Here is a 20164-nt window from a genome sequence, read left to right on the forward strand (position 1 = left end):
CTGTCACCTCCTGCAACAGAGAAAAGCTGCAATCCCTTAAATCCTCCTGCCCGAGTTCAACTCATTCAGCCCCTGGTCCTTTGAACACTCGAGCTAAGTTAGACCTAGCAAAGGCAATTAAATAGCAAAACTCTTCAGCAGTATAAATAGTAAGAGAACAAGGACAAAAGAAGGGCCAGGCACTCCGGGTGAGGTACAAATGAAGAAGAAAAACCTATTCCTTGAACAGCCCTGCTGTCAGAAAGGGCAGAGCCCAACCCAGGGGCACGGGGGCTTTGCAGACATCCGCACTGGCACAGCCAGCTCCTTAGAGCAAAGCTGCAAGTTGCAGTTCCGAAGGCAGCAGCATGTTGATAAAAGGGAATTTCCACACGAGCTTGGCACCACCGTTAAGAATTTCAACCTTAAAAAAAAAAAAAAAAAAAAAAAAAAAAAAAAAAAAAAGACGTTGCGATGTCAAACCCTCCGGAAGGATAAAGAATTAAAATCAAACTTCGCACGGCTCAGCCGCAACGCACAAACCCCGTGGGCCTGAGACAAAACCAGGGGAGGGCTGGGGGCTGCCGGGGGGTGTCAGGACGTGCCTGCTGCTGCGTAGCCGTGGAGCCATGGTCCTGCAGCGCGGTGTCACGTCCCGCCGAGGAGACCCTTGCTCGGGGAGGTGTGAGTGGATTTCCTCAAGTGCATTTTGACAGCTGTGAGGAAGCGGGCGGCAGCAGCAGCTGGAGACATTCCTGGCTGCGCACCCCCCCTAGCCCGGCGGGACCCCCGCCCCCGGCACGGCACGGCTCGGCACGGCTCGGCTCGGCTCGGGGGGCTGCAGGAGCGCATGGGGCCGGCGGGGTCTGATGAAACATCTGATGTGCATTACGGCAGGGCAAGGGGAGACACGCTCGCCCCTCCCCAGCCAGCGCGGCACTTCTCATCACCTGCTACGGATTTTCGTCCTGTGCTCTCTCTGTGTGTCTGTGTGTGTGTCTGTGTGTGTGTCCCCCACCCCGCTCCAGACCCCGGACAAAAGGCAGCAGCCAGAGCTGCCTGCTGGGGGTTGTAGGTGATGCTCTCCCCATGGTGCTGGTGGTCTAGGGGGGTTCTCCCATCCGCTCTGCACCCAGGGTACCACTTTCCCCCCCTCAAGTGATGTATTTGGCCCAAATCCCCTCTCAGCAAGCAAGGTACAAAATCCCAGGGTGGGTGCGGAGGGGGAAAAAAAAAAACCCGAGGGAGTGGAGGGTTTCCAAGAAAGTCATTGCAATAGCTGCTTCGGAGAGGGATTTTTATTTTTTTTTTCTTTTAAATCAAGTCTTGCCATGAGGCGGCAGTGCCGCAGGACGGCCGGCGCTGGCAGCCGGCTCGGGGCAGCGCGGACACCCCGCTGCTCCTCGCTCAAGGCCAGCGGCTGCTGGAGCGCCCCGAAGTTGCCCACGGAGGGGGTGGGGAGCAGGAGGGGGACCTCTGACAAAAAAATCTGGCAAAAATCTGACAAAACCCCGCTTTCTCCCCTTTTAAATTTTTTTCTCATTATTAATTTTTTTTTTTTTTTTTGCCGTCCCTCCCCCTCCCCGCTGTCCCCGCTCCCCCATCCCCCGTGCGCGGCGCGGGTGGGGCGGGGGGCGGGCGGCTGCAACCTGCCGGCGGGGCACGGCCGGCCCCCGGCGGGCGGGCGGAGCGGGGCGGCGGCTGCCATTGGCCGCGGCGCGGAGCGACACCTGCTCGGCTCCCTCATGCGAGTGACACCGGGGCTCGGCGGGGATATTTGAGGCTCCCTCCGGCGCCGCCGCCGCCACTCCGCGCTCGCCGCCGCGCCGGGCACATGCGGTTCGCGGGGCCGCGGCGAGCAGCGCGCTGGGCCCGGGTGCGGCACCCCGCGGGGGAGGACGCGGCGGCGGCGGCGGCGGCGGGGGGAAGGCGCGACCATGTGCGCGGAGCTCGGCGGAAAGCTGGCGGCCCCGGCGCTGCTGCTGGCCCTGCTGATGGCCGTGCTGCTGGCCAGCGCCCGGGCGGCAGCGGGCACTGAGGCCACGCACCCGCCGGAGGGGCCGCAGGACAGGACCCCGCAGCAGAAGGGGCGCCTGTCCCTGCAGAACACAGGTACGGCGGGGAGGGCACCGGGGTGGCCTCTGCGTGTCCCCCTCCCCTCGCTGCTGATGCGGCCGCGTCGAGGTTACGAGCGGCGTTTTATTTCGGTGTCAGGCGTAAATCACGGCAGGAAATGGGAGCTCGCTCCTAATTGCCTTTAAAGCCCGGCTCTGCCAAGCACGTGTTGCCCGTGCCCGGCCGAGCCCCGCCGAGATGCTGCGAGCCCGGCCAGCAGAAAGTTTGTGGGAGCGGGTGGAGGGAGCGGGGCTGACCGGGAGGGCTGGGGGATGACCGGGGGATGACCGGGGCTCTGCCTCCTCCGGAGAGAGCCGGGCAATGATGCAACGGGCCGGGGGTTTCTCTCCTCCTCTCCCGCCCCCCGCGCTCCCTCCCCCGGGCATTCTCTGCCTAGGAAGAGAGAGCTGGGGCGTGCACTTGGCTGGATCGCTTCCCAGCCGTGCAAAGAGAGAGCGCGGGATCCAGACGCTTCCCTTCCCCCCCACTCCTCCATCCCGCCCCCCCCTCCCCTTTTCTCCCTTTCCCCATTTTTTTTTTTTTTTTTTTAACACTCTCCGTGCTGCGAGACGTGTTTAAACACACACGAGCAGGAATGCACGAATGCCCATTAGGGACTGCCACATGTGAATCACGGCACTGTGCAGTTCTCAGCACGCTGGAGCCAGGACATGTGATCCGGCACAAGGGTTTGCATCCGGATGCCAACACAAGCACCAGAGCCCCGAAAGCTCCGCGCTCCGCAGCGCTCCACAAAGGGCTCCAGTGCCCCTTCCCACCCCCTCTGTGCCTCGCACAATCCTTCCTCCATCCCACCCCCAGATGCGCTTCAGGGCAGGTAGAAGGGAAAGAAGAAAAAAAAAAATATTAAAAAGTGCGGCGGTGGTGATTTGGGTTGGAGCTGGTGGCGGGGGGGTCGTGAGAACTCCGGCAGGCTCCGCATTTCCATCATTTCCATCCGCGGCTCCTCGCTCTGCCTTGCAGCGGGTGGAAATGAGACCGAAAGTTGCTGTAAAGACTTGCAAATGCACCGCATGGCAGAGGGGGAGGCTGGGGATGGCTGAAACACGCTGCGGTTCCAGGGGGATTAGGCTGGCTCCCAAGGGCGAACTTTAATTAAAGGTACCACAGGGCACAGAGTACAGGAATTCTTAGCATCCTCAGTTCTGGTCTAAAAGCTGCTCCTGTTTAACTTTATCCCCAGGCTTTTTCAGCAACCACCTTCCCTCTGGCAGTGCTACTACATCCATTTTTTTTTAAAGGACCAGAAGCTATCGTGTTGAGAATTGCATTTTTGGGTTGGTGGGGTTGGTTTGGTTTTCTTTTTTTTTTTGAAAGTGAGTATTAGACAGCATTTTTTGCAATATTACATAACATCTGAAAGGGCAGAATAAACACATATGTAATTGCTAGCTCCACTACATCTATTTCATGTACTGCATGTATAAATATAAATATTTTCTATTGATTTCTGCATAGCTGAGCACACATTTGCATTTTTATACAGCTCTTGATGCAAAGGACTTTACTTAATCAGTGAGAGTTTTGCCATTAACTTGACAGACATCCTGACAGGCAAAACCGAGTGGTCTGTAAAAAACACTGTGCTAAATGGCCAGAAACTTGCTCAAAGTACCAAAAATGAAAGATTTTGCTGGCTGGGACCTGGGCTTTTCATTTTGGCGCTTTGCACGAGCCAGAGAGCAAAAATCATGCCTGTCCTCTGCTACTGAGGAATTCAAGAGCATGAGACAGTTCTCAAGTGAAATGGCTTGACGTAAGCATAGTGGATTTGGCATTTACTTGTTGGATATCACTTTCATAACGTAATAGACCCAAGTTTTGGCCCAATTCCTGTGAAAAGCGGGCACGCTGCGGGTACAATTAACCATTGTCACGCATTTTTCTCCCAAACTGGTGTTGGTTGCAAAACAACTCTTGTGTCCCCTACCCAGCACTGGTTCCTGTGAAGAGCTCTTCAAATTAACTCTACCCAATACTCGTTTTAGCTGAGATCCAGCACTGCCTGGTAAATGCTGGCGATGTGGGATGTGGAGTGTTTGAGTGCTTTGAGAACAATTCTTGCGAGATCCGAGGCTTACACGAGATCTGCATGACATTCCTGCACAACGCTGGAAAATTCGATGCCCAGGTAACACGGGGACATGTCCTACCTGTCTGCTTGCTTCTAACACACACTTGGCTTGTGCTGCAGCTCCCTAACACGCCTTTGCACAAAAAACCACCCAGAGCCAGCCTGCTTTTGCTGTGATTCACTAATTCACTAGGAATTTTTCTGTTGAAAGGTCCAGAATCAGGACCTCAGGACAGCAATAAAGCAGTGGTGTGCAACCTGTCCCAGGAGACAGGCTGGCTGTAGCTGCAGCTCCCTGGATCCCTTCCACCCACTGTACCCAGGATAACTCCAGCAGAACCCCTCATGGAGCCAAACATGGTTTTAAGAAACACTGGGAGGCTTAAGCCTCTACACAGTGTTTGTTCAAAGCCGGCTCTGAGACACAGCTCCCAACTCATTTAGAATTATCTCAGTATTTCCCAACGGGGCAGTTACTAAAGTTGGCCCTCAAGACTTGCACACAACCAGCCCAGGCAACCTCCTAAAGCTGCTGTACTCAAACAAGCCCTGGGTTCGAGCACTGACGTTAAAATACGTTACTTCCATGGTATGTGGCATGAAGTTTGTCTCCTTCATTTTCTCCCCAGACCATTTATGCATCATTGAGACATCCTGTTATTATGTCTTGTAAACCTCCTCTCCCATTTCAGTGTGGAGGGAAGGGAACATTCCGCCGGGCCAGCGGCATTCTGGCCTGACCAGGCAGTTTACAGAATAACTTGAGTAAAAGCACCAGCTCCATGGCACTGCTGAAAGTGTGGCACAAATAGAGCTGTCCTCAGGATCCAGCCTGTCCCATGAGGGACCACCCAGCAGGGAGCACTTTTTTGAAGTGTTGGAGCTTTAGGTCCAAATGCTCAAGGATGTACGAATGGCTACTCATTAAAATAGGAATTGCTGTTTTTGTGGGTATCTGAAAACCTTCAGCTTCATTTCAAAGTGGCTTCCAGAAAACATTGATTTATTTTTGCACAATATTTCTGTCAGTGAACAGAGTTGACCAAAGGAGTAGGGAAGGCAGGGAATGGTGCCTGTGGAGGCTGAGCGTAGCCATTGATGCCAGATCCCCAGATACTGCTCATCAAACACAGCCTGTCTCACATCCAGCCTGTCTCCAGTGCACAGCAGAAGATTTAAACCCCTGGAGCTTTATTTAACATGAAGGTGACTTTAGCCTCTGCTATGACATGGCTTTTCACAGCTCCTCTCTGTATCATCCCCAGTTATTTCAAACTGCATTAAATGACAAGACTAACACTGGCCGTTTTCTCTCTGCTCTGGAACCTGAGAATTAATGTCAGTTTGGGTTTATATAAGAATTCTCTTTTTCATCTCTAATTGCCTGCTGTGCTGTGTGTTTGTTCCTGAAGGGAAGGGCAAACGAATGCCTTTGGGATGGGAAACAGAAAGGGATGGAGCAGCTCTCTGATGAGCAAGAAACATTTCTGGCTTGAAACAATTTGGGGGCATCACCTGCTAGCAGGTCTGGGTGAATCTTATTTGGTGTCAGTGGAACTGGGCCAGTGCACTCTTGGCATAAAGGGGAGCAAGGATTTGGTACTCAGGGAGCACCTGCATAAAAGGATGTGAGGCTGATGAAGAGGTGGAGGAGTGCAGGAGGCTTCCATGGGCTCAGCAAAGCACAGGGAGTCTGAGCAGAGCTGTAGCTGCAGGGTGCAGTAAAAGAGGAAAGGAAGGGATGGGTTTGATGCCCACCAAGCCACTGAGTGAAGGAATCACAATGGTTAAAGAGATGCTGCTATTGCAGCTTTCCTCCACCTTAATTTTTAGCTTCTTGGTGTGATTATCTTAATCTCACTTAGAATTTCTTGCAACAGCCATGAAGACACTGTAGGATTATGATTATTATTCTTAGTGCTGATTTGAGTCCCTCTCTGATGAAGAAAATACTGATAGCTGAGGAATAGGGCAGGTGCATATAGATCATGCCTGCATGTCTCTGAGTTTGTAAACTAATTTTAAGATGAGTAAAAAACCCCATGTGGTTGCTGAATGGGTATCTGCTTGTGGTCCTGAGGAGCTCAGCCATGGCAGGATGCCCTCTCCTTTGTGTGAACCTGCTGTTCTGCCACCCTGGAAGCAAATTAATCCAGTAACTCCAGCACTGAATTACTTCAAGGTGCTTACTTGTACTCTTTCCCTCAGCTGTTGGGGCAGAGGAAACCTCAGAGTGGCAGTGAGGAAGCCTTGGGTGTTTCAGGTGCACTGGGATAGCAAAGCTGGGTGACTTGGCAGGGTCTTTTAGGGCAGAGAAACAGAGAAGAAGGGGAAAGCCATGAAGGGATATCCTTAGCACTGTAATAACCCCTGACATTGTCCTGCAGAGAAGCAGCTGGCTGGGCATAAATCAGCTGCTGTGCTTAATGGACAAAAATACAGACCTACTCCATTTCTTTCCTTCTCAGGGAAAATCCTTCATTAAAGACGCTCTGAAGTGTAAGGCTCATGCCTTGAGGCATAAATTCAGCTGCATCAGCCGTAAGTGCCCTGCCATTAAAGAGATGGTGTTCCAGTTACAGCGGGAGTGCTACCTGAAGCATGACCTCTGCTCTGCTGCCAAGGAGAACGTCCAGGTCATTGTGGAGATGATTCACTTCAAAGACCTGCTGCAGCATGAGTAAGTGCCTCCGTGCTGGTGCAGTCAGAGCGTGGGAGCTCCTTCCAGGAGTGCCAATGGGCTGTGCATCTGCCCAAGAGCTGTTTCACCTCCTTCTGGCCTTAAGCACCTCTTGTTTTCCCATGTACAGCACCCAGGTAAAGCTTTCTTTGCAGGGCCCCTTGAGGTTTGTGTAGCAGGGCTGAGATGTGGCTGTGGAAGGAGGTGAAAGGAGTTGGAGTTGGATCTGCCAGTCCCCTCTGTGCTCTGACAAATGCACCATCAGAGGCATCTCACAATTTTTTTTTTTTTTATTTTCTGAGCTCAAAGGCATCGTTTTGACCCCAGTATTCTGTTAGAGGTGACATCTAGAGAAAGGGGGAAGAAGGTTTATGCAAAGTTGTCAGCAAGATGGTAATTTCTTCTTAAAGTACATACTTTGAAATGTCTTGTAGTTAATTGTCCCTGAAAGAGCTGCAGTCCCAGAGGTAATCTCCCATTCATCTTGCTCTTTATTAATTTCAGATGGTTTTTAATGAAACATAGGGTTGCACAAAATGAAGGCACGAGTCAGATTTTTGAGGACTTCATTGCTCTGCCTGGGAGCACAGCTGTCCTCCAAGGAATGGCAGGCACAAATCCTACTTGGAATTGATCAAAGCTGCTACATGACAGCAACAAACCGAGCACAAGCTGTTTGTACTGACTCTTTGTGCACAAATGCAAAAATCAGAGCCTGTTTTTCTTGCAGGTGAACCTCTCACTCCTTGAAACAACTCAGCCTGGCATCAGGCTTAAGCTTAGAGCATCTTCCTACCACGCCTCTGTGCCTTAATATTAGCACAGAAACTCCAAATCCCAGCAGTCATGACAGACAGATTTTTTTACTGAATCACTTCTTTGGGAATTTTAGCCTTGCATTTTATTTTCCTCACTCCCCAGAGGAGCTGTGCTCTGATTCCCTTCGTGCTGAAAACCACCCCCCAGTAATATTTCAGCTGCAGTTGCACAGAGATGCTTCAGTGCCAATTTACTCCCATAAATCCTGTGCTGTGGTTTGTTCAAGCTGGCCATGGTGGCCTGAAAGCAAAGCCCTTTCCCTGGACATTCCTGAGGCTGGGATCAAAGGCATGGCTGGGGGCAGAGCTGCTGTGCCCAGGGCCATGGGCAGCATCCTGCTGGTGAGGGAGAAGGGCAGCAGGGCTCCATCCTGCCCAGCAGCACCTCTCTGGGCACTGCCTGGGCTGTGTCAGCAGCTATAAATTGGGTACTTGGCACCAATTAACACCCCCCCATCATTTGGGGATGAAAAGAACCGTGCGAGCCAAAAACCTGTCCAAGGAGGAGTGAGTTATCCTTATTTTATGAACAGGCTCAAGCAGGAATGCTCAGAGGCAGCTGCTTATTTCTGGGGAGCTGAACTGGGGGGTTGTTGGTTGGAGAAGAGAGGGTCATTCAGCTGAACACCTATAATTTGCATGATCTCATTTAGCGCTTCCTACACTCCAGCATCTCCCGGAGCGGGAGCTCGGCTCTCCTATGCGGGACTCCCCAAATAGAACCAGCCAGCCTCCTCCCCTCCCCTAAATTTAGAGGCCATCTCTGAAGCTCTTGAACTAAGGAACTTGTTCGAGATCAATAGGCAAGTGTGGCAGAGCTGGAAATAAAATCACGTCTGCTGACTTGCAGCCTTGTGCTCAGTTCAGGTACTCTGGTCAGGCCGGCTGAAATGCAGAAAGTAAAACAGGCAAGGAGAAATGGGCCAGTATTAATCCACAGGGCTCTGGCAGGCTCTGAATACCTGAAATATTTGGCAGCTGAGCCACTTTTTAGTCATACCAGCGACCTTTTTTCTTCCAAAGATTTCTGCAGAGGTTATGCCCAATTTCACGAGCTCATTTCTTGGGAGGCAGGGAGGTTTATATCCTTTTGCTGGATACACTTTGTATGCAACGTGCTCAAGCTCTCTCTTATCTCCTACTTCACATTTAAAACAAAAAACCTAAGAGCAGGGAAGCAAGTGGCAGCTCTCAGGCTTGTTCTCTGTGCTGTTCTGACTGTTCTCTCCCGATGAGTGTTCGGAACGCGGTCGGGCAGCAAAGCCTCCTCCTGAGTCAGCTGTGGGGGTCAGGCTGATTTGCTATGGTGGAAGTGGTGACAGGCCTTGGCACATTGGTCCCTCCTGCATTCCAAGTGACTTTTTTTTTTTTTTTTTTGAGCAGCAGGAACAATCCAACCATGGGAAATATTTTGAGATAGGGGAATAGGTGGCTCTCCAAGATTAGCGATTCCAAATGAGTTTAAGCAGTTGGGTAAAATCAGACACTGATCATAATCTGTTGGTTTTCCTCATCTCTTCTGTTTCCAGTTAATGAGAAGACATTTAGGCTTGTCCACAGCCACAGAGGTGATGTATGGGGTGCCCAGAAGTTGCACCCCCATCACCCACCCCTGCTGACCCTGGGCAGCTTTCCACTTGTGCTGTGGATGCTTCCTGCCGTGGAAGATTTTTAAGCACGTCCTTCTGGGCCTGCAAGCAGCAGCTGAGCAGTTGTGTCAATAGACAACATCAATATTGACCCACAAAACTTGTGACCACAACTATTTTAAAATTGCTGCACTCTGTGACCTGTGGCTGAGAAGCCCAAGTGCCTGTGCTCGAGCTGCTGCTGCCTTGGGGACACTCAGGGGGAGGTGGGGAGCACAGAGGGGACTGAGCCAGGGCTGGGGAAAGGTGGATACTGAGAGCTCTGTAAGGAAATGAAGGAACAGAACTTGGTGTGGGAAGAAAAAGTGCCACCAAAGTGGATTCCATTTGTCTGAGCTCTGTTCAGGCAGATCCTGGGTCCTGATAGGATCTTGCCTGTGATGGAGATCAGCACCCAGTGCTCCAGAGATGATGAGGAAAGCCAGAGAATCTCTAGCTGAGTATTTGTTGCTTTCACAGAGGTGAGAAAATGCCTCCCTCTTGCAGCCTGGGGGCTGGTGTGTGCTCTGTAGCACCCAGAGGCAGAGCCTGTTTGGTGAAGCTGGTGGCTCTGGACAGGAGAAAGTGTCCCTAGCTTTGTGTCCTGGTAATAAAGATGGGAGGGTATGGAAAGAGATGGAGGCAGAAGGTGTGAGATGGTTCATCCACTTGCCAAGCAAGACCTCATCTGTTCCTCTGGTGAACATTCCAGTTCTCCCAGAGTGTCTGCAGGGGGAGAGCAAGCAGGATCAACCCGGAGAGGCTTTGACAGGACTCCACTGCGCATTTCCTGCAGCGAAATGGCTGATTAGGATGTGGGATTTTCCATAATTAACGTGGGCAGAATTGCTGCTGAGTCAGGGGGTGCCACCACTGGATTTGCTGTGCCCAGGGAGGGTGAGGCAGATCCTTCCCTGCTTTTTCCCTGGGCTGCTTTTTGACTTTGCTCTCCCTGCTCCCTTTCCCTGCAGGCCTTACGTTGACCTAGTGAACATCCTGCTCACCTGCGGCGAGGAGGTGAAAAAGGCAATAACCAGGAGTGTGCAGGCCCAGTGTGAACAGAACTGGGGAAGCCTCTGCTCCATCCTGAGCTTCTGCACCTCGGCCGTGCACGGAGACGCCGTCCTGGCGGAGAAGAAGGTGGGGGAAGGCAGCAGGGCCGGTGCTGGCCGCGGGGACATGGTGGCCCACGCCGACCCCGAGCACAGGGAGAGCTCACGAGCAGCCAAGGGAGAGAGAGGTACCAAGGGCCACTCCAGCAGCCGGGTCAAAGCTGGGGGCCACAAAGGGGCCCACGGGATCCTGGACCGGGCAGAGGAACTGTCCGACTTCTCCGACATCAGGAGGTGAAAAAAGGCACCAGCTCCCCCTTCCTTCCTTCCTTCCCCCTGAAACCTCCTCCCCTGTTCCATCCTCCCGTCTATGGACATTCCAAAGCATTTCCCATTCAGAGGTCAAGCACAGGGCATTGCAAGATATCTATGGACCTCGGCATCAGTGTGTATATAGTAGCAAAGGGAGAGCAGTGGCAATGGGTTATCGATCCAGCAAACGCGGCACTCGGGTGGCAAAATGTCTCCAGCTAAATTCTTTCCCCCTTTTTTTTTTTTGTTTTTGTACCAAATGGGCGTCGTCTGAAATTTAGGATTTTGTTTGGGGGTGGTTGGGTTTGGGGTTTTTTTTTTGTTGGGTTTTTTTGGGTTTTTGTTGTTTTGTTGTTTTTTTTTTTTCCCTTTGGTCTCCTTGGCAGGGGAGAAGGTTCCAAGCGGGCTCTGCCAGGCTGCATGTGGCTGCTTGTGGCTTAGCACCTCCAAAGGTTTAGGGCACAGCCTTACAGCAGATGGCTGAATTCCAGGGGGATTTGGTTTCTGCCTGTGGCTGGGAACGCCAGGGCTCGGGGCTCTCCATGTGAAGCTCTCTAATGAAGTGGCTGCCCCGTGTCTGGCACAGGAACCGTGTGGTCTGGAGCTCCACCACTCTCTCTGAAGTCACTTCTGAGCCATTGTTCCCACCTGGTGACGCTGCCTGGTTTTAAGTGCCCCCTGTTAGTTTTTAACAACTGCATAACTTGACACTTGCTGATCACAGAACCATACCCAGTCACTTCAAAGGCAAGTAATCAGCTTCCAGACAAGGCAATGTGACTGTTAAGACTTGCACAGGGTGGAGGACCCCCCCAAAAATACTCTCATGGACCTCTGAAAGCCCTGTGCATATTCTCTGCTTCCATCTGCCCCCTCAGTGATACAGGTCTTCCACCCTTACAGCCCAAGCCTAAAGGGGCAGGTGTGGGCTCAGACAGCAAAGGACCCTATAAATCCCCAAATATTTCATTTTTTTAGGGCTGCACTGAAGGCCCATCAGAAGCCTGCCTCTCCTTAGCAGTGTGGTGTGGTTTGCTGGGATGTGGAGCCCCACTCTAACCTGCCCCTATAGCTTGGTTTATCCAAATGCCAAAGACAAGGAGAGGGGATTGACTTGGGTTTTTTAATTCTTGTGCAGGTAACGGCGACCAATCTCCACAGAACGAGTTAGTAAAGGTGAAGAGTGTCAAGAGCTTATTGTCTTTAAGCAGTTTCAAGTGTGAATGAGGTGTTTGGCCATATCTCTCCTACCCCCTATGCAATTGTTATTCTCAGGTTGCAGCTCTGCAATCCTATTTATTCCCAGATATTGTACTGGAAGTGGAGGCTGCGGCACCCACAGGGACAGGAGGGTGAGCTCTCAGCTTCCTCTAGAGAGAAAAAAGGGAGTTTTTCTTAGAAAGTGGGAATCACACCGGGGATTGGAGCCTTCTCATTTAGAAAGTTTGGGAGGAAGGCTGTGGGGGCAGGAAGGCAGTTCAGCAGAGACAGAACGTACCCAGTGAACCAACGTACGTCTTGCTGCATGGTGGGAAGGAGCTGCATAAACAGGAGAGGAGGGTGTTGGAATTTGGCTACAATTTCCAACTCAGATTTCAGTTCCTGCTAAGTGAGCACGGCTCCTAATAGCTACATTCAGGGTTTAATGCAGGGATCCACCCGCAGAACTTGGAGGCACTGCTTTAAATAGACACCACGTAGGAGGCAAGAGGGGACACTTGAGTTGAAAAGGTGTCTCTGTGACCACCAGGTCTTTGCTGGAAGCCATGGCCTTGATCCTGCTGGATTTTAGCAGAGTTCTGTGGTGAAATTTTCGTTTGGTTTCAGTGGGAAGAGCTGGGATCAGGCCAGGTGCTGCAGCAGCAAAGACCTTGGTGATGGTGCAGTGAGGGTGGCACCTGCCCCGTGGGGCTGGTGACAGCTGGTGACAGCTTGGGACACCCCAAGAGCAGCTGGGTTTGTTCCAGCCTCTCTTCCACCTCCTCTGCTCCCAAATCCTGCTGGTGGTACCCTGAGAAGGTTTCTGGTGTGTGCCTCCGTGGGTTCCCTGCAAGTGTCCTCTCCCCCCTGGTGGCACAGAACCACCACGAAGAACAAGCTCAAACCAAAAAGACAATCCAAGCATTTTAGCACAAAAAAATAAAACAAAAAAAGCAAAAAAAAAAGAAGCTAACACAAACCAGAAACAACAGCTTGCTACCAATGTTCTTGCATTGAACTAAAATGAGATCCCTCTGTCATTAGAGGTCTTGATTTATCAATGGGAACCAAACAGATCTACATCTTTGAATGTCTCAGTCAACATATCACCTCAGCATGCATACAGTTTTATTTGTATTCATTGGTTCTGTGGGGAAAATTGTGGATTCCCCTTGTTTAGTCAATGAAAATTGGGGAGGGGGTGGGAGGGATTTTTGTATAAGGCATCATTTTTTTTTCCTCTGTGTGTGAAGATTTTATGTGTTCATCTACTGATTCCACATATGCTATTATTGTAAATATTTAACATTTCTATTTATTATAGTGTCCCCATTTAAAAAAAGAACACTGCTGGCTATGATAATTTAAACGTATGTCATGACCTGTGTTGTATATATTCATGCCACTAGTATGGTTTTTTTATGTTTAAAGCTGCGTAAATATAGTTTTATACAGTTCCATAATGTTATTGACAGCATAAATCATTTATTTATTGTTAAACCTTTCTTTCATATCTAACAGATAGGGTGCGTTTTACCTGAGATTATTTTATTGTGACATCTACATAGCCTTAATTCTTTATAAAAAAAAAAAAGGAGAAAAAAAAAAGAAGTCCATTTAGATACTGTATGATGCTTTAATTAACATTCCTTATGAACCTGCTGTTCATGAAGGAGGTTTAGCTTAAAAGCCAAGGTATGAATGTTTCCTTTATGCTTTGCATCTGGAATGAGCCTTGTTCTGGAATGAAAATACTGCGAGAGAAAAGCAAAACGCCTACAGGAAAAAAGATAGCAGTAAACCCTGGAAAATGCTGTCCTAACTCACAGTGCTGAACTAAAAGGAGAAAAAAAAAATAAAATAAAATGAATAAATAAAAGACAAACTGTCCTTAATTCCAAATCTCTGGGAGAAAAACATACTAGTTTTATCTCGTGTAGAGTTTGCAGCCAAATAAGCTTGTAAATAAAGAAAATGCATATGGCTTTAGACAAAGCTCTGTACCTTTCACACACTATTATTTTCCTTAAACACTAATAAATGTTTTGAATAAGTCTGTGGCTGGGTTTTGTTGAGCTGAGATAAGGGGGTAGGAAAAGCCCTTTGAAGCTGAGCCAGCAGCTGCAGCCAAGGGGGACAGAGGTGCTGGGGCTGCTCGTCCCCCACAGCCAGGCAGGGGCAGAGGGACATGGGGACAGTGCCAACCCCTCCTCCAGAGCAGGGACACACCTCGGGTGTCATTCCCCAGGAGAGGGACACCTCTGCTCTGGGACCTGCAGCTGGCTCTGAGGCAGGAAGGGGGGTGCAGAATCAACTCGAGGGTGAAAAAATGCAGCAGAAAGAAGCTCCTGCACTTCTCAGGCTCAAACAAAGCCCCTTCAGGAGGATTTCCCATGGACTGGGATCTTGTCAGAGCCACTCATGGCTTTAAATCAGCAGGTTTGGGTTAGGGAAGGAACATTGCTGGGGCTTTCTCCTCACTGCCCTGATCATCCTGGATCCCCAAATGGAATTCCCAAATTCCCACACTTCAGGCACAGCCCAGCATCCAGAAGTGCATCCCAGGGGAGCCAGGCAGGGGATGTGTGGCTGACCACAGCACCTGCCTGTGGGTGAGGTGTTGGCAGCCCCCAAAGCCCCAGGTGCTGGATGCCAGCCAGACCCATTAACAAACACAACAGCCAGCCTTGCTGCAAGCTGCAAGGGCTGATAAGATTTGTCCTGCAGGCATGAGAGACTCAGCTCCTGTCACACAGCAAGTTTCCCCTCCAAGATTTTACCCTAAAAGCAGAGGACATCCATTTCCCCTCCTATCAGTAACCTATCAGTAAGTGGCTGTACAGGGATGTCACAGGAGCTCTAATTCTCTCTTAAATCAGAGATCAAAATCTTAGATGCTTGCAGGAGTTTCAGCAGAGGAGAAAAGCAAAATCCAAAGGTTTACAAAAAGCAAGCTGCAGAAACTGCCCTTTGTGTTGTCTCCAAAGTGATTTTCATACAGTGTCGGGGTGTAGGCAGCAAAGGGATGGGAAATTATGAGAAAGCACCTCAGAACATAAAGCACGGATTTTTATTTTTTTTTTAAGGCTGCTTGCATGAAAAAGCACATTTTTAACACTCCTTCTGTGGGGTTTAAAAATAACTAATCCAGTTGAAGCCTTTGGATGAGATGGGCTTCACAAGCCTAAATGTGATTTGCAGCAATGTAGGACCTGTGGCATTTCTTTGCCTGTAGGTGCAGCAGCTCTTTATAATCCTGTCATGGACTGTCAAACACCAACGGGAGAGCATCCTGCCAGCAGAGCTGTCACAGTTTGCTGGGATGTGAGCTCAGACCAACCTGCACTCAGGCTACAGACAAGGAATAACTTGTGCAGGACCATTCACAGTGCATTTTTTTTGTATTTTTTTTGTATTTTTTTTTGCAGGAGCTGCTCCTCACCATGGCTGTGATGCAGCTGAGGTGGCTGCATTCTGCCTCCACACCATCCTCCCCACAATTTCAACCAAAAAAAGTTATTTTTCATCTCCCAACATGTAAAATGGTGAGCATGCATTCTGCTCCCAAAAGTGGCAAAGGTTGGTGATGGAGAAAGGACCCTCAGCTCTCCTTAGGGCATCACAAAACAGCACAGTCAGTAACAGTGCTGACATTAAAAAGTGCAGAAAAAGAAACACTAAAACAGACTGCAGAGCAAGGATTCTGCATTGCACAACCCACTAAAATGTGTTTAATACCAGCTACAGGTCTGCTTCAAGGCTGGAGCGATCTTTGTTCAATTTGCTCCAAGTCACTTGACAAGTGAGGTGAGGAAAACCAAATCCAGAAAATCCAAACTGCAAATGCACATCCACACACAGGTCTCAGCCAGCTGAACAAACCCCACCAGGATTCATCCCTGTGATCCATTTGGACTTATCCTCTTCACGGGCTCCCTGTCTTGCCTCCCAAAAGAACAAAATTAATCCCAGATATTGGCTCGCTCAGGCATACCAAAACATTTACAAATGTATATGGCAATTTCCATATGTCAGCCCACACGGTGAGCTGAGTCAGAGCTGCTGCCAGCTCTGCTCTCCCCAGGTTCCCAGGTGCTGCCCTTCCCTCTCCTGCTCTGCCTGGAGATGCCAGGAGAGCCCAGGCAGCTCCAGAGCAGCTCCGTGCTGCGTCACGCCTGGGGAATGCATCCCAGCGATTTTCCCAGGTGAGGGAATAGTTAAAAGCTTGCTGGGAAGCCTCTCAGCAGAGCATTTTTAAAGCTATTTCCTGACATCTCACCAGAAACACAAATCCCACTCAGTTTTCACTGCTAGTTATGTTCGTGTTTCCATGCTCCCCTCGGAGACTCTCGCAGGAAAGGCTTCTCTCACACCTGCTCCAGGCACAAATTTTGCTGCTTGTTCCCCCAGGGACAAGTTCAGCACATCTCCAGCCTTGAGCCATGCTGGGCAGTGCCCTGTGAACAGCCAAAAATGAATTATGGAGAGGGGGCAATGGACCCCCCAAAGGCAGGAGTTCCACTGATGCCTCCCAAAACCTTTCCCAGCTCTTTCCTGCAGGTCCTGGCACGGGGTTGGGGCTAAGCATAACCTTATAATTAATGAAATCCTCATTAAATCCTCAATCCTCGTTAAATCCTCACCATTTTTTTTGTTCCTGTGCATTTTCTATAGGGGAAGAACCTCCCAGCCAGAGGAGCATTGCATTTTGAAATGCAAACCTGGCGTGTGTCTTGACTGGGAATGTGAAATGGGGACTCGAGGGTTAGAGAGATGTCGAATTCTGGGAAGTTGCAGGGGCTGAGAATTCCTATCTCCAAGAATACTGCCTGTTACAGCCTTAACCTTTTCTGCAAATACCATCCTTCCCTATAAAAACGTGGCTTGGAGTTTATTTAGAAATTCTTTTCGAGTAAGAAGCCGTTCTTTGGAGAGTCTGCTGTGAGGTTCTCCGTGTAGATGGAGGCTTTTTAAAGGAATTCTGCTGGGAGAAGTGCCCCAAGGGCAGTGCCATGCACCTCAGTGGCTCTGGTGACACCACAGACACCAGCCCTGACGTGGTTCTGCAAGAGGAGCCTCAGCAGGGTTGGAACCAGGGCTGACACAGTGCAGGAACAAAGTGCCCCCGTGGCACAGGCAGCACCAGCTTCCCCTGTGCCATTGGAAACAGCAGCTCATGGAAAAGCTAAATCCAGGCTGCATTTTAACCCACACACTGCTATCTGAGCCATGATGGCACGAAATCCCTGCTAGAAACCCCTCTGCCATTTCTCAGATTTTCTGCAGTTTGTAGCTGCTTTTCTATATCCCACAGTCACACCGGGCTACATTTGTCACCCATGAATAATCCCACTTACATTGCAGAGTCTCTTCCTACCCTGGAGAAAAATGCAGTGGGAGGTGTGGGGAAGCTCAGTGAAAGCTGACAGCCAGGAGAGACTGGGAAAGGCCTACAGAGCTCCTTATTTAGATGTCCTATTTTAAGATAAAATGAAGAGGAACTGTGCACATTCAGCATTTTGCTAAACTGACATGAAACCAAGTCACTACAAAATCAGTTTGCAGAGGGGTGCAGTGCACATGCTTGAAGCCTTCTGTAAAATATATTATTATTATTAATATTATTATTATTATTATTATTACTATTTATGATTGCAGTAACTCCTGGCTGTCAGCAAGCCCCAGCCTTGGGGTTACTGATCCATGTATCACAGGAGAGAACCATGGCCAAAAGAAGATTTCATTGGTAGAAGGAAATATTGCCCTTTGCCTCCCCATGCAGAAAATGAAATTGTGCCTGCCTGGGCACTCCCTGCACAAGATGCTTTGCAGCAGCAGTGACAGGAATTACGTGGTTTTCTCCCACCTACACTTGCTGACCCAAAAGCTGCCACTAACTGATGATGAGTTTGCAGGAGCTCATTAAAAGCATTTCAGCCTGTAGAGAAAGAGGGATTTAAGGCAGCCAGGATGGCTTGGAGGGGGCAGAGGATGCCCAGAGAGGCTGGAAATTCCCTGCAGCAAGAAAGGGGCTCTGGGGGTCCCAGCAGCCCATGGCAGCAGCTGCTGACTCTGCAGATTCCTGGAGAAGATGTGGCTCTGTGTGGGACATGGACTGGGGAAAGCTGCCACAACCAACAGCCCGGGGCTGGGGAAGGAGGCTGGGATAACAATTAAAGGCCCAATCTTGGGTTCATCAAAACCTCTGCTGAAACAACCCATTGACAGTAACAGCAGGACATGAGGACTGGGCTTTTGGCTAATCACTGAAGCTTTCCTGACTCCATAGGCTTATCAGAGACAGTTTGTCAAAACCAGAAAAGAGATGAGGCTGAAAATAATCTGTCCTCAAACTTCCCACATTCAGAAATGCCTGATCTGAGGGATGGGGTTTTCATGCAGCACTCCTTGAGCACAGACCCTTTGCTAACCATGGAAAAGCAGGAAATCCACAGTGCCTTTCCACAGAATCCAGAATTGTACAATGCCTTAAGTATGACAAAGGTAAGGCTTGAATACTGCTTTTAAAAATCTGCAATAAAGTTTACCAAGGTTTATGGCATTATAAACCCTATTGCTTGAATTCTGGCCATCCTACACTTTATTTCTGCTGGTCACATATCACAGCTTTAGCACAGCCTGGAATAAAGCTCAGGCCCTCTCTTTAAAGGAGAAAAGACAGCTGTACCTCCCCAAGGAAAATTATACCAGGATTTTGGGGAGGGGGATGGAATAGAGTGATTATTCTGAGCAATAGCATAGAAATCAAAAACCTGAAAGGGTGGAGTGAGAAAGGAGCAGGGACAGTAGTGAGAACACATGATGATGCCAGTCCAGCACACAAACTCATTTAGGAGCTTGCTTGGAACAAGCTGTTCTTAGGGCACTGCCAGACTGACCAGAGACAAGAACAGATTTCAGTCCAATTGACCAACAAGTTGGTCAAACCCTCTCTCGTGCCACTGCCAGCCAACCTTGTAAACACTGAAGGTCAGACAAACATCCAAGTGTTGCAATTTATTGGATTCACATTCCTCTGGCGATTCACCTATGTTTTCTTCTGTCGGGACAAAGGGTTGTGGGCACTCACAGGAGGATCATGTTCTCTGCCAGCACGAGGCACAGGCAGCACAGACAGGGCAGGGGATGAAACAGGAAGCCCGGATTTTAAAAAACAAAAAGCCCCCAGTGCAACACCCACCCTTATCTTCAAATTAAAAACTCAAGTATTCTCCTATCTTAGAAATTCTGTATAGGACAAGAAAATGAGCGAATGTAAAACCTTGCAGGGGTCACAACAGCAGGTGCTGCCACTGAGGGCTCGCTTTGGAGCCACATCAGAGGGAAAGGAGAGTTTTTCCATGGCTTTTCCATGGCTTTTCCATGGTTTTTCCATGGCTGTTCCATGGCTTTTCCATGGCTCTCCCATGGCTTTTCCATGGCTTTTCCATGGCTGTTCCATGGCTTTTCCATGGCTTTTCCATGGTTTTTCCAGAGCTTTTCCAGAACTTTTCCAGGGCTTTTCCATGGTTTTTCCATGGCTGTTCCATGGTTTTTCCAGAGCTTTTCCAGGGTTTTTCCGTGGCTGTTCCATGGCTTTCCCATGGCTTTTCCAGGGCTTTTCCAGAGCTTTCCCATGGCTCTTCCAGAACTTTCCCATGGCTTTTCCATGGCTTTTTCATGGCTCTTCCAGAGCTTTCCCATGGCTTTTTCATGGCTCTTCCAGAACTTTCCCATGGCTTTTCCAGAGCTTTTCCAGAGCTTTCCCGTGGCTTTCCCATGGCTTTTCCAGACCTTTCCCATGGCTTTTCCAGAGCTGTTCCAGAGCTTTCCCATGGCTTTCCCAGAGCTTTCCCATGGCTATTCCAGAGCTTTCCCATGGTTTCCCATGGCTTTTCCATGGCTATTCCAGAGCTTTCCCATGGCTGTTCCAGAGCTTTCCCATGGTTTCCCGTGGCTTTCCCATGGCTTTTCCAGAGCTTTCCCATGGTTTCCCATGGCTTTTCCATGGCTTTTCCAGAGCTTTCCCATGGCTGTTCCAGAGCTTTCCCATGGTTTCCATGGCTCTCCCAGGGCGGTGTCTCCCTGGAGCAGGCACGGCGTGTGCCGCAGCAGCCCCGCGGTGACGCACAGGTGGCAGGAGGAGGGACAGCAGATGAAAGGCAGGGGTCAGCTCAGTCCAGGAGATGCCCCAGCCCTGCACGGGGCCCTCCTGGCTGCCCCAGGCACAGCTGTAGTGAGGCTTGCACAACCCCTGCTCTAATACGCTCGGGGACACACACCCC

General features: G+C 50.0%; 1 protein-coding gene across 1 annotated transcript; it reads left to right on the forward strand.

Moving 5' to 3' along the window:
• Window positions 1-1916: 1916 nt before the first annotated feature.
• Window positions 1917-12596, forward strand: STC2 (stanniocalcin 2). The gene is made up of 5 exons (XM_033073530.1): window positions 1917-2091; window positions 4104-4246; window positions 6658-6869; window positions 10287-10661; window positions 11818-12596. The coding sequence occupies exons 1-5, from the start codon at window positions 1917-1919 to the stop codon at window positions 11819-11821; spliced, it is 909 nt and encodes a 302-aa protein (XP_032929421.1). The 3' UTR covers window positions 11822-12596.
• Window positions 12597-20164: the final 7568 nt, after the last annotated feature.

This window comes from Catharus ustulatus, chromosome 15 (genome assembly GCF_009819885.2).
Source record: "Catharus ustulatus isolate bCatUst1 chromosome 15, bCatUst1.pri.v2, whole genome shotgun sequence".
Taxonomy (NCBI): Eukaryota; Metazoa; Chordata; class Aves; order Passeriformes; family Turdidae; genus Catharus; species Catharus ustulatus.